Raw genomic sequence first — 14,285 nt, 5'->3', positions numbered from 1 at the left:
ATTAAAAAGAACGCCCTGTGCAATATAAAACTATTACTTGAAATTTTGGTTCGGAAATATACTAATTGAATCTGTTGGATTGGCTTATAAGCATGTAGCTCATGCGGAAAGTTAAATTAAACAGAACGCCTAGTGCCATAAGAAATACTTTGGTTACATTTAAGCCCCTAGCAGTCGAACAATTTATCGGATAAGCATGTAACTTGAAATTTCGTTTCGGAAATGTACTATTTGAATCTGTTGGCATGGATTATAAGCTTGTAACTCATGCGGGAAGTGAAATACGAAATACATAACTTACAATTAAGCCCCTACCAGTCGGATTTTTTTGCATAAACATGTAACATGAACTATCGGTTCGGAAGCATATAATTTAAATCTGTTGGCATGGGTTATAAGCTTGTAGCTTACGCAGGAGCGAGAAATAGCCGAAAGAATTCGTGCTACACACATGATAGGGAATGGAACTCATGGGTTACATCGTATTAGAAAGGCAAAGGATAAAATGACTCTTCCTTCTCCTCCCATTTTTCCTAGGGATAAAGGGCTAAAGGGCTAAAGACAACTTATTAGAAGTGCAAAAGGGTAAAATGACTCTTCGTCCTCCTAGGGTTAAAGGGATAAATAGCTAATGGTCTAGTGGATAAAGGGAAAACGGGCAAACGTTATAAAGTGCGAAAGGGCTTAAATTTTTGTAGGATTTAGGGTGCCTCTCCTCTCTTTATCCGGGCTTGAGACCGGCTCTACAGCTAGAGGCTAAGTTAACACCCTAAGGAAGTGAAAAGTTTGGAAAAGAGTCTGTACCAATATAGGTAATCGATCTACTATATGCTACAGGAAGATGATTCAGGTGAGAGTGAAGGAGAGGTCTTGGAATGTAGGAAGGTGTTTAGGCTGTCGAGAGAGCGTTTACAGGTAAGGTCTTTACTTGGAAGAGCTATTACTCAATGATACCTGCACAACGTACTTCTTGTTGAATTTCGAAAATATTTTTTATACTTTATGTAACCAGCATCTTGATAGGCTCTTAGAAGTTGCAAACGTTTTACGAGTAGGTTGGGGTCGTTACAGTATCTTACGTCTACATGTTGTGAACTTTAAACCAAATGCAGGCATTTGATGTGCAGGGACTTGTTTTAATTTAATACGAGCTTCAGCAGTAGCGTTTCCAGGTACAAACTTAACTTGTTTCGGTAGCAATGAGCGTTGAAATGTTCTTCTACATTACCTTGTATCTCTTTTCGAGATGTTTGCACTGCGACAGAACGTGTAGTAGACTTAGAAAATGAAGTAAAATCATAGAGCTGTAATGTCAATGAAACCTTGAAATTTTCTTCTTCTTCTTCTTTTCCTTTATTATCTCTATTATTATCAGCATCGTTATCCTTATTATCATAATCATGACATTGCCTCGAAATGTGCGCTTAGTAACAGAACTTCTAGCAGGCCAAGACTACAAGGGAGAATTAAAAATCTCTCGCAGAGGTGTACTTTTAAAAAATAAGTCAGTGTTTGATTGACTGCGGTTTAGCTCTTTGTATTTTCTTCCCGATAATGCTACATTACAAGCGGCTTCCTGACGTTGAGCGTTGTATGCGTTCCTGAACTCTCTTCTACAATGTTTGCATTGAAAAATTGTCCTACTTGATATCTCATGACGTTTCTTGTGATAGTCTAGGGAAAATGTTTTTCCACACTCTTTGCTAATATAGCTAGAAATAGGATTTTAGATGAAGGAATTTACCTTCTGCTAACAGATTTTTCTTTAAAAGATACAAGTTAAATCTACTAAACACTTGTTACTCTCTACTTCGGTGATGCGAACAGCTTAACGATTAACAGTAAACTAACACAAAAGCGTATAACCAAGGTAGTAACAGTGAGTTTCAGCCCCTTCAAGATGGCGGCAGTGAGGTTAGCGATATTCTGTTGTTTAAAATTCCACGCTCACGTGGTTAAAGATGGCAGCTGTTATCTTGAGAGGTGTCAGAAAGCACGTGTATGATGAATTCCGCGCCACGACGTACGTAAGGTGGCAGCAATGAGTTTTGGCGTTGAAAATATGCCAGCAGTGATGTTAGCGAAGTTCTATTGTCCTTAAAAGTGATGTTTGGGTCCGTCAAGATGACATGTATCACCGTGACAGTTATTACAAAAGCACGTTGCGAAGCTCGTGGCATTGTTTACAAAGAAGAGCATGTGGTCGTGACGTTACGGACACATGGTATGCTGCGCCAGCACCCGAAGTTCATAATCCACGCCGATGCGGTTAGAACTTGTCAAAAACACGTGAATTTTAAATTTCGTATGCCTTCGTCGTTAAGATGACAGCTGCTATCTTAGCATGTCCTATCCATGAGCACCTCAACCGCTACAAGTTCTTTTACTACGCACACATTTCGAGATAAAGAGAGAGAAGATCACGATTATAATAATAAGGATAACGAAGCTGATAATAATGGAAAAGGAGAAGAAGAAAAAGATCTCAATATTTCATTGACATTAGAGTTCTATGATTTTACCTTATTTTCTAAGTCTACTGCACGTTCTGTCACCGTGCAAACACCTCAAACAGAGATGCAAGATAAAGACGTAGAAGAAAATATCAACGCTTCATTGCTATCAAACAAGTTAAGTTTATACCTGGAAACGCTACTGCTGAAGCACGTATTACATTAAAACAAGTCCCTACACATCAAATGTCTGCATTTGGTGTAAAGTTCACAACAAGCCTCTGTTATCCCATGTAGACGTAAGATACTGTAAAGACCCCAACATAATCGTAAAACGTTTGCAACTTCTAAGAGCTTATCAAATGCTGGTTACATAGAGTATAAACAATATTTTTCAAGTACAACAAGAACTACGTTGCACAAATATCATTTAGTAATAGCTATTCAAAGTAAAGACCTTTCCTGTAAGCTCTCTCTCGGCAGCACAACAGCCTAAACATCTTCCTACATTTCCAGCTCTCACATAAGTCATCCCTCTGTAGCACATAGTAGATCGATTACCTATATTAGTACAAACACTTTCTTCAATATTCTGACTTTCTTAGGGTGTTAACTCCGCCTCTAGCTGTACAGCCGGTCTCAAGCCCGGATAAGGAGAGAAGAGGCATCCTAAATCCTACAAAAATATAAGCCCTTTCGCTCTTTAGAACGTTTGCCCGTTTTCCCTTTATCCACTAGCCCATTAGCTATTTAGCCCTTTAACCCTAGGAGGACGAAGAGTCATTTCACCCTTTTGCACTTCTAATAAAATGCCTTTAGCCCTTTTGCCCTTTATCCCTAGGAAAAATGGGAGGAGGAGGAGGAAGAGTAATTTTACCCTTTTGCCCATCTAATAAGATATGACACCTGAGTTCCGTTCCCTATCATGTGTGTAACACGAATTTGTTTCGGCTATTTAGCTCCTGCATAAGCTACAAGCTTATAACCCATGCCGACAGATTGAAATTATATGTTTCTGAGACGATATTTCATGTAACATGTTTATGTAATAATTTTTTCGACTGCTAGGGGCTTAAATGTAAGCTATGTATTTCTTATTTCACTTTTCACATGAGCTACATGATTATAAACCATGCCAACAGATTCAAATAGTATATTTCCGAATCGAAATTTCAAGTTACAGGTTTATCCGATAATTAATTCGACTGCTAGGAGATTAAATTTAATCAAAGTATTCCTTATTGCACTAGAGGGTCTTATAAGAGCCCATGTATAGCCGAGCCTATGTATAGCCGCCATCTTGTGCAATCGCCCATAGCCGTCACCCTTCTCCATAAAAGTCCGTGTATAGCCGGCATCCTGCACAAACGCCCCCTAGGCCGTCTCATAACAGCTGCAGCCATCCTGCGCAAGCGACGCTATGCCGTGTATAGCCACCATCTTGTTCAATTGGCGTCGGGAAGGGCATCTTGCTGTAAAACTACGGGCAGTCCCTTCAAGATAGCGAAAGTAAGGTTAGATTCGCTCTCTTATGCAAAATCCGCAAATCGGCATTTCTCACCTACTATACTAGGGGTAAATCACCTTGCATTAGAACGTGCATTGCTACACTAATAGACCTCGTGTGCTGACTCAGCTAAAAAAGTGCTGAGTCATTTCCGCGATTTGAACTGTCTTTGCTCCTCTACTGTCTCATTATCTTAATAACAGCAGTTTACGTAAATTCTGATATGATAAGTTTGATGAAGAAATATTCACTATACTTAAATTAATGTTAAGTTATGCCTTTCAACAGTCACAATTATCCACAGAATCCTCCCAATCCTTATGAATTACAATCGCAAATACAACTTGTAACATTCGCTTAGCTCATCTCAATTGATCAGCTGATGGGTTGGCGCGCTTTCCACAGTACGACCTGTATATTATGAAGGCACTGATCAAACCCAAACCTGATTTACATTTGCTAACCACTAACGGATTTAAGAAGAGACAAGGAATAGCAGTGAAGTATCCCATAGCAGAAGTAATTACTTACATGTGTAGTGTTATCGCTGGGACTTAGGCAAGCAATTTAAATTATATCTGCTTTTTTTCCTAATCGGCTTGCCCCAAGACATGCAGTCTGCTTGTTCGCGACATGGTCGCCGGATGCGCTAGGACTTAGTAGTTAGCAGAATTAATACTCACAGACTCTACTCTAAGGGGGATGTGGATTTGACCATTGACTTCAGTCGAGAAATCTCTGTACTGAAATCAACTAAATTATGCTTCTTTTGGGTTCGCCTACTGATTGCGAAGTTTGTTGGTGTGTTTTACATATGTGATTGTGTTGTCCTCCGTGGCTGAGATTTTTATGACAATGTTTTCACTAAATTCTTACGTTTAACTGTCAACAAGACGACAGCCATCTTGTTATAGTTTCTTGTTTGTCGTTGATTGTAAAATTTCTCCTTGAAAGGTATACTGTGTTAGTTAACACCACCTAGGTGTCCTTTACACCGACTAAGGAACGGTAGCCATGTTTTGTTAGTATTCAAGCATCGTACATTTTCCAGTATGATTTTCAACGTTTAAGTTACTGGAATGAAAGGATATAAGAATGTTTAATCAACTGTATCTGAACTAAAGCACGAAAATAATCATCAAGCAGGTAGAAGAAAATGCCAGTATTAGAAAGGGAGTTAGACAAGGTTGTCCCCGATCAACGTATTTATTTAATACTAGCTGATGTACCCGTGCTTCGCTACAAAATTCTACATTGCACACATCATTCTAGGTTAAGTAGTGTACACGTTGTAAGCAAGGTTGTATTGCATAGCTCTTAACGTTACCCTAGAAATGCGACGGGGAGGTCACCAAAGTCTTCTCATATGAAGACTGGGTTAGGGAACTTTCATTGTAATGTTAGGCCCGCTTACCTACCATCAGTCACAATCAGGTTGGGAAGCTTTCATTATAATGGCAGACACTCACTTCTACCTGCCTTTTTACATCCTCAGAAAGATTGTCTTAGTGGTTTTTCCCAACTGAAATTAACATACGTCATTACAATGATGTCGGTAGGAACGGCGCCATTAAAAGCAATGCTATTATATGAAATACTCGATCAAATGAAAAACCGAACATTTTCTGACCTTCAACGAAAAGTTCTACGCCACTGATCTAACAGTCCAAAATTCCTGAGCTGGAATGGCCAAGCCGCAGACAGCCGTGGTCCGTGAACACTCTTCGTTTTCTCGGTGGGTGCGATGGTGGTCGAATAGTGGGAGAGTCCCAGGGCGAAAATTATTCCCTTTTACTAATCTGTTTCCTAGGAGTAGTCGATGAGTCGGGAAATCTCAATTCACTACACTGGTGGCGGAAAAATCTATCTGACTTGGAGGAAAATTTCCTCTCCAAGCCACAGGAGAACAATTTTCACTGCTAATTTGGAATAAAGTGAATATAGAATCTAATAAAAGTGAAGAGGGAGAAGCTTTTCTTAAGAAACGGCTCTTTTCAGGGTTGAAGTTTGTGTTATTTAGTGAATTGTGGTGCTATAATTTGGAATATGCCTAATTATCATTCTAGTCCAGGCCATAATACTACTACTACTAATAAGTAAGCCTCTGCCTTAGGCCTAAGTGTGCAACTGCTCATTCAAAACAGCGCGTCATAGTAGGAACCGAACAGGTGGAATACTATGATGAACCAGTGTGTTACGTATCAGCAGTATCAGAAAATGTATGAACCAGAGGAATGAAATGCTAAAGGAGAAAGATTTCAAACTCCCCAGCTCTTTTCCGCCAATATTCAGTCAGTCTGTTATACTCGGTACACAGTAGTAATCCCATCTATCGGATATGAGTGGCGGCATAAGGGACGAAGAACATCACAACAAACAATGGTCAATGTAATGATATTGCTGATCAATGTTATACGCTTTCGACATTTTAGGCCTTCACATTTAGTTTTCTTCTGACTCTGAAATACCACTGTTATCACAGTCGGTAGGTAAAACTGAATGATATATAAAATGATCGGAAATTATATTCTCTATAACATTTCTTACGTAGTACTTTTCGATAGGGCCAGTAACATAGGTATTTAAAAATTAAATTTTGGGCACCTCCCCGTAAAATACATTTTCATCCAGCTTAGCCTGTAGTTTTATTCCCAATTCTCTATACCGATTTTCATTAAATTATGTTAACCCAATTTCTCGTGGCTCGGCGTTGATATGGACTCAGAAACAAAAAAAAAAGTATGAATATTTCTGTTATCACAGCTGGTACGGTAAAAATGTATGACAGAAATGGTCGGAAATTCAATTCAATAAAACTTTAGTTATGTAGTATTTATCGATAGGACCAATAATAATATAAATATTGGAGAATTAAATTTTAGGCCAACCCCTAAACTATCATTTCATTCAGCGTGAATTAAATTATTTATAGCCTAGATTGTAGTGGCCCATCCACGGACTTTACATACCGATTTTCATTAAATTCTATTCAGCCGTTTTCTCGTGATGCGTGTACATACATACATACATACATACATACATACATACATACATACATACATACATACATACATACATACATACATTTATATCTTCATGAACGTCAACAATGTGTGAAAGCTAATAATGTAATCGTTCCCTCGTGGCGTCACGTGAATAGGGGAGTCCCTCAAAGCTCTGTACTCCGACCTTTTTTTTTATTGCACTTTTTGTGAATGGCGTATCATCGAATTTAAGACATTGCAAATACTGCAGTACGCTGACGACATTCAACTCTACACAGACTCTACAGCACAAGACCTTCAGGAAAATATGGACTTACTAAACATTGGCTTACAGACTGTTAGTAAATGGTCTGCTGCCCACGGCCTTCAAGTGAACCCTACAAAGTCACAAGTAATCCTTCTTGGCCATCAAAATCAAATTGCAAGTATTAATAAACGTCCATTGCCGAGAGTAATCCTTCAGAATGTTGCAATTCCTTTTGTACCACAAGTGAACAACCTGAGCGTTATCATGGAAGAACGCATGATTTGGTCTGGACATATCTTACATATCTGCCAAGAAGTTTTATCTGCTCTTCATTCTTTGTATAAATATATATTTCCACTAAAACTGCCTGGGTCCATAAGAAGTAGTCCAGCCAAGTCTTATCTATTTGTACACAGCCTGGAGCCGTACTGGTATCAAGTAGTCCATCCAGACGTTATCTACTGATAAACTGCCCGGAATCATAACAAGTACTCCCTCCCTGTTATCTGTGATTGGCTGTTGATTTCCTCCACTCCAAACTTCTAACATTGATTTTATCTGTGGTAAGCAGATGTCGAAGACTTGGAGCACGTCGTCAATCTTCTTGGTGAGCTTGAATTTTTCACAGCTATGCAGATCAACCGAACACAAAATGCTCTTTAATATTTAAGAGTTAATTCTCGAAATAGTTACGAGTTACCTAGCAACACTGGTTATTGAAGCTGGACATGAGACATCAGAAGCGTCGTTTAATAAACAAATAGCTTGTTGGACATGTTGTCCAATTTCACAGCAGGAGAATGATGTCCAAAAAAACGAAAATCCGGTTTTTATAAAATCAGATTTAAACACACGAACAATATACTGAATAAAATGGAACTGCGATTTTCAGAGTAATATCTAAGAACAAGGAACAAATAGCATATCTGGGAGTACATTGTTGGTTATCCACTCTATGCTACGGCGAAACGTCGAATAAAACATCAATCATCGTTGTGTGATATGGCAGATGGGCATAATGGAATCTCTTGTGACGTTCGAGAAAATGAACACGAGTGTGATGAGGCAGGATTGTTTGAAATGCGTGCTCCATATTCACCTTGGAACTACAGTGGATTGTCAACTAAATGTAGGTCCATAATTTTCTATGTCTAAGGTTTGCTATCTTCGTTACAGGTTGACACGCGGCGATTGACATCGACGGAGAACCAATGGGAATTAGCTGTGAATGTCCACCAAGAAAGAAGATCATGTGATAGCAGTGAAGTTGAGCAGCTTGTTTCGGTGACTTCTGTACATCCACCAGTACACGGTAATGAAACTCTCATACACACTCGGTATCCCTTAACTCAAAGCAGTAGGACCCCAATGTTTGTGGGCGGTTATCAGCTAGGGAGCGTGCTCGTGTTAGTCTCCTACCTGTTCGATTATGTAGACTGGATTACGCGTTATGATATTCCTGAGAGGATTGGAATTAGGGCAATGTATCGGTGAAATTTGGTGCAAATTGTGAAAAAAAATCCAGTTTTTAGTTTTTTATGTTCTCATAAAGGTTATACCTTGTACTTTATTTTTGAGCTTTGTTTTATTTAAATATAAGCCATTTAAAGCCCTTAGTGGCCATTTAAATGACCCGGTGCAAGTGGGCGTTGCCTCCCATCGACACTATTCTCATGAATATCTTTCGTTTTTCGTAGATTTTGAATTGAGCGTGCGGGTTGAATGTAAGAAATTTTGTTGCTGTGGGTCTTTATGTTGGCTGTTCTGATGGACTAACGATATATCGAGTGGAATTGGCGCTTATTTCAAGGATGGAGCTTGTCCGTGTGTTGAATGTAAACAAAGAGTTGTGATCTTACGTTTTGTGTTTATCAATCGTGTTTTAGGCCTACTCTGCTTTTCTGTAATTTCTTAAATGTTACATTTGTAATAAGTGTATTATAAATGATCCATAAACAATAACAGTATCTACTTAGTGCAAGCAGCTTAGTTTTTGAGGTTTGAATTTGTGAGGTTGTGTTATTATCAGTGTACATAATGGACAGAAGATTTGAGAATTGTAGTCGCCGGAAGAAACGACCTAGTAAAGTGTTGGATAAATTGAAACAATTACATTTCTAACAGGAATAAGAATGTAAGTACTATTTTACTAGATCAAGTAGGGGAAGTTAAAATCCCCACACCAAATATTGTGCCCGGGGAATGCATAATGTAATTTGGGATAAGTATCCGAAGGAAGTGCTTATGTCAAATGAAGAACTGGAGATTGCTGTAACATCAGCAATTGCTGAATTCAACATGGGTTGTGAAGCAAGTGAGAAACTAAAAGCTAGTGTTAGGGGTGTTAAAGTTAGCAACTCAAGACAGAAAATTAGTGTAATGAGGGACAAGCGTAGAATTGACCACAGTGGAGTGTCTGAGTGACAAGGGTTAAAAACAGCCCGAAGGAAACTAAAACTCTCTAAACTGCTAATGAGGCCAGGAAGAAGGCAGCAGAAGGTCCAACACATGGTGCTGGGGAGTTTTAAGTCAACTAGTTTCAGGTATTGGACTATTGTTCATCTCCAAAATTTCAACATCTTTTTCCTCAGAATTTATATTCCAGCACTTTTCAAGATTCAAAATGCTCCTCATGCCACAGTTTTCAATCAAATAATAACAAACGGATGTGCAAATTTTAAAATACATGCAATAGTTCAGTGGCAATCTAGTTTTTTCTCATCATGATCATCATAAAATATATTTTAAAAGTTAAGCCTATGTGAAATAATTTGTTCCTTTCAGTGTAATTAAAATTTGTCAAAACCCACACATCACTTCTTTTATATTGGTCTTTTAAAACCAAGATCAAATTTTAAGCCAGATCTGTTGAGCCGTTTGGCATGAGGAGCATTTTATAAATACATCGAAAATTGTTAAAAATATTGATAAATTTATGAATATCTCAAAAACTGTTACTGAGAGAAACTTGAAACTTTGTATGTTGTATCATGCTGATACTGATATTAAATGATCAAAATGCTAAGGTGATAGGGATGAAAACTGTAGATTTTAGGATTTTCACAGATGCATTGCCTTAATATAGGGAACGAAGAACAATAGAAACTGTAGTTGTCAGAATAATGGAGGCAACAATCCGCCAGTGAGCAAGGCAGGTGTGTACTCTGCCTCTCCTACAGTTTAATTTGTATATAGCGCAGGCAATATGGGATATAGCAAAGTAGCCATTGTTCTGGAGGAAATCGAAGAAATCCTAAATAAGAGCAGTGGAACGTAGTAGATAAAGTCAGGTGAAGCAGGTGATATTTGGCTAGGAATTGTACCGATTAAGGAGGTGGAGGAATTTGTGGAACTAGGAAGTAGCATAACCAATGACAAAAGAATCTAGCAGGACGTACATCGAAGGATAGGATTTGCTAAGGGAAGCCTTCTTGCAAACGAAACGTTCCACTCACAATGAATATACAATTCAGGCCGTCGTTTGTGGAAGTATTTGTCTGAAACGAGAGACTGCATTGGATATAAACATGATAAGCACAGAAATAGAGTAGAGGCCTTCGAAATGTGGTGTTACAGAAGAATGCTTAAGGTGAGTAATGGAAACTCGTGTTCTTGCCTTGAGGGCGTGCAGTTTATTCCAGCAGCACTCCTAGTAGAGGTGAGCATATTTAACTACATACCTGCTGTCCTGCCAACATTATGTTTCTCAAAGCAATGGCACGCTTGAATTGCAAGTAATTGCGTTAACAGTTACACTACGGAGCTTAAGGTGAGATTGGACGATCATAGCATAAACGAAGAGTAGGCGACTGGAGGGCGATATGGAATAAGCTTAGGGTTTTGACAGAGAACAGGAACAATGTGCAGGGTGCGGTGGGAGGGGATGTTCCGAAAGACAGGTACGCTAACTTTTTCAGGGGAAGGAAACTGAGGGAAAATAGATCAAGTCAAGGGAAGTTTTCACTAGCGCATCCGTGAGGCACCGCTGGCACAACACAGAGGGAAAGAGGGGGAATTGAAAGTGTTACAGGAAGTAGGGAGATCAGAGAAAAGGGAAACGTAGAGTAGAGGGCGTGAAACAGGATCACGAGAAGGAGAAAATTGAGGATGAAGTAGGATCTGCGAGCATCGAAGAAGATTAGGGAGACTAGTAGGGGAGGGGATCGAATGACGTGGATGTGGTCGAGGTTCTGGTCATTGAGGGCTCTATAGTTAGGCTCGGGAGAAGTGCGTGGAGGAAAGGGAACCGAGGTAGTGGAATTAGGTTAAGTCAGAGGTTGACGAAAGGGGAGGGCAAGGATTATGTGGTAGGTTCTATGTTGGCACGAACAACGTACGACAAGCAGGAATAACTACCGACATAGGGTGGGATCTTGTTATGAAGCTGAAGGGGGATAGGATTATTGTTAGTGGGATACATTTGTAGGAGGGATGTTGAGTGAAGGGGTACTTTAAATGAAACTAAGGAGTAGGTATGTGTGAGACTGAGAGTGAGATTTGTAGTTCGGGTGTGTAAGTCAGGGGTTTGTTTATAAGAGATATGGCGAGGACGTGAGTGTACAGGGACGAGGCAGTTGTAAGGTTGTAAGAAACGCAGTTGATATTTATTTATTAGATGTTATATAAAGAGTTGGATCGTGTCTAAGAAGTGACATAATGCTGCGGAAATTTCTTCCGGAACTGGAGTGTTTATTGTTTTATATGGATGAAAGAAGAATTTGTTATCTATCAAAAAGTTAAAGTTGAAAAACGTGTTCAAGAAGTGATATTTTCGGGATGTACTGACATGCATAGATTAATGCAGACGAGGAAATATTTGATCAGATAATCAGCGATGTGGGTAACGACAGACAGAATAATGTGATTGAAGCGAAAAAGTTAGTATGTAGATTAACGGTAATTGACAGAGAGAGGTGAACCTGCATTGGTCTCTTGGCGCAGGGAGTCCTTCATTTTCCTGTTCGTTGTGGCTCTTGCTTTTCTTTTGGTGACAGTTTCGATTTCTTTTCCTTTTGTGGATAAAGATGAGCGAGGAATCTTCCTGGCATATTTTTATCCCTTCGTCCCTGAACTTCTCTACCCAGAAGTTTGAAATGAGCAGAGACCTTCTTCTCGTCTCCTGTAAGACCACTCTACCGGAATTAAACGTGTTGAGTAAGATTTATCATTTCCTCTCACTTCAAGCTGTCCCTGACTTTCAAACAACGAGGAAGATTTTAATATGGTACCCGGGCTGTATCGAAAATTATAAATTCCTTTGAAGGATGAAAATCTAAGAATGTTTCTTGTTTTTAGCATTCTGGGTATCCATAATCAGCACTAAGTTGTGGGAGAGCCTTAAATCTCACTGCTCGGTGAATGCGGGGATGGTACCTATTTGTAAGAGTTCCCTCACCAAGTGACAGTTCATACGGTTTTCTGCTCATTACTGCAGGACAGGAGGAGCAGACCACTGTTAGCTGTGTTCCAAACAGAACGGTTCACACGTGACTCTCCTACGGAAGACTTCTAATACACGTCACCACCAGCGAACCATGTCCTATTAGTTACAGACATTTCCTCAGCTCAGAAATCGGAAATTCATGTTCCCATTTTCTTTCAGGTTAGACCGAATATGAAGTTTTCGATGTTGTACATTATTTAGTGGGACGATCCAGATCTTGCTGTAAAACCAAGGTTACTGCCGGTAAAGCTGACATCTGGAATGAATGCCCTGAGTGAAAGAGAACTAAGATACAATATGCCCGTTGCTGTATAACCCAGCTTTGAAAATACCAGTAGCGTGCATTGTGGGTATGCAGGCTAAGCCGGACTTTTCCGTTGGACTTGAGAAGCAAAGTAAGCAGTAATGCAATTGTAAAATGCAACAATTTGTTTTATCGTGTCAGTTGACAATACTATTTTTTAAATGATAGCAGTTTGTGCGGCACGGTTTACTGCAGTATGCAGTAAGTGTATTCTGCAGAACGAATTTCTGCATTAGCGAGGTTACGCGACACACCTACCACTTGGCTTGCCCACGGTTGAGCTCAAGGTGACGCATGCGTAGTAACCGCGCCAGTAATTGAGCTTGGTAAGCCGACAACTCAACGCTGCCCGGCTTGATCGCATGGCATGGTGTAGCAGTGTGAAGCAACTTTGTTCGGGTTTATGATACGTTTATTTATTTATTGTGATTTGGCTTATTGCTGAAACAGCTCTTGCGAGTGATAACTGACAGCAGTGAAGAACGTTTTAAAAGTACGGATATCCAGTTCATTTTAGAATTGAAAATTAGCTTTCCTTAAAAGTGACGGTGTGAGAAAACTTGTCTACTAGTAGATACCAGCGTCGTTGTGGACCATGTGGCGTGTTTGCAGGGGCGAACGTTCTAATGATTTTCATAATAATAACATGCAACGTGGACAGTGCTGTGTCGTGAGTGCGTAATTGTGTATTTACGTAGAAGTATTTAGTGAAATATACGGTAATTTCTTATTAGTTTCAACTATCGTAATATTTGCGATGGCTGACTATTTGTGTGATTGAACAACTGTTGGACAAACCGTTTCGTTTTCGGAGCTTATGTGAGAAACTAGAAATTATTCAGTCTGGAAAACCTTCTCCAGATATGCCCAACCTTAAAGGGACGCATAAAAATAAAAGTCAAGAGTACGTTCGTCATTTCCAAACTTCACAGTACAGTAAAACAGAATGGATTGCTGGAAGTTCCGAATTTAATAAACTGTTTTGCTGGCGATGTTTACTCTTTGCAAGAGATCGAATTGTTTGGTCTGACACTGGTTATGATAATCTGAGTAACTCGCACAATGCCATTCAAAAGCATGAGAAATCGCTGTCACACATTTCTGCACTATTACAGCTGAGAACGTTTGGAAAATCTAGAACTGATATTCAGCTTGATGCTCGATTGCTTGCAAGCGCTGTACAATATAATGAGACCGTTCGAATAAGCAAAGAGGTGCTCAAGCGATTAATTGATGTTGTGTGTTTTCTAGCTACTCACGAATTACCATTCAAAGGACATTCTGAGGGTAAAGATTCTTTGAATAGGGGTGCTTATTTCGGTGCAT

General features: G+C 39.4%; 1 protein-coding gene across 1 annotated transcript in view; it reads left to right on the top strand.

Moving 5' to 3' along the window:
* Nucleotides 1-14,285, top strand: part of LOC137503094 (hemolymph lipopolysaccharide-binding protein-like) — a 54,232-nt gene that overhangs the window by 21,540 nt on the left and 18,407 nt on the right. The window contains exon 3 of the mRNA XM_068230544.1: nucleotides 8,389-8,524. Within this exon, the coding sequence (XP_068086645.1) occupies nucleotides 8,389-8,524 (136 nt within the window). The remainder of the gene's footprint in view (nucleotides 1-8,388; nucleotides 8,525-14,285) is intronic.

Source organism: Anabrus simplex, chromosome X, assembly GCF_040414725.1.
Source record: "Anabrus simplex isolate iqAnaSimp1 chromosome X, ASM4041472v1, whole genome shotgun sequence".
NCBI classification, from domain to species: Eukaryota; Metazoa; Arthropoda; class Insecta; order Orthoptera; family Tettigoniidae; genus Anabrus; species Anabrus simplex.
This window is presented reverse-complemented; position numbering and strand designations above follow the sequence as displayed.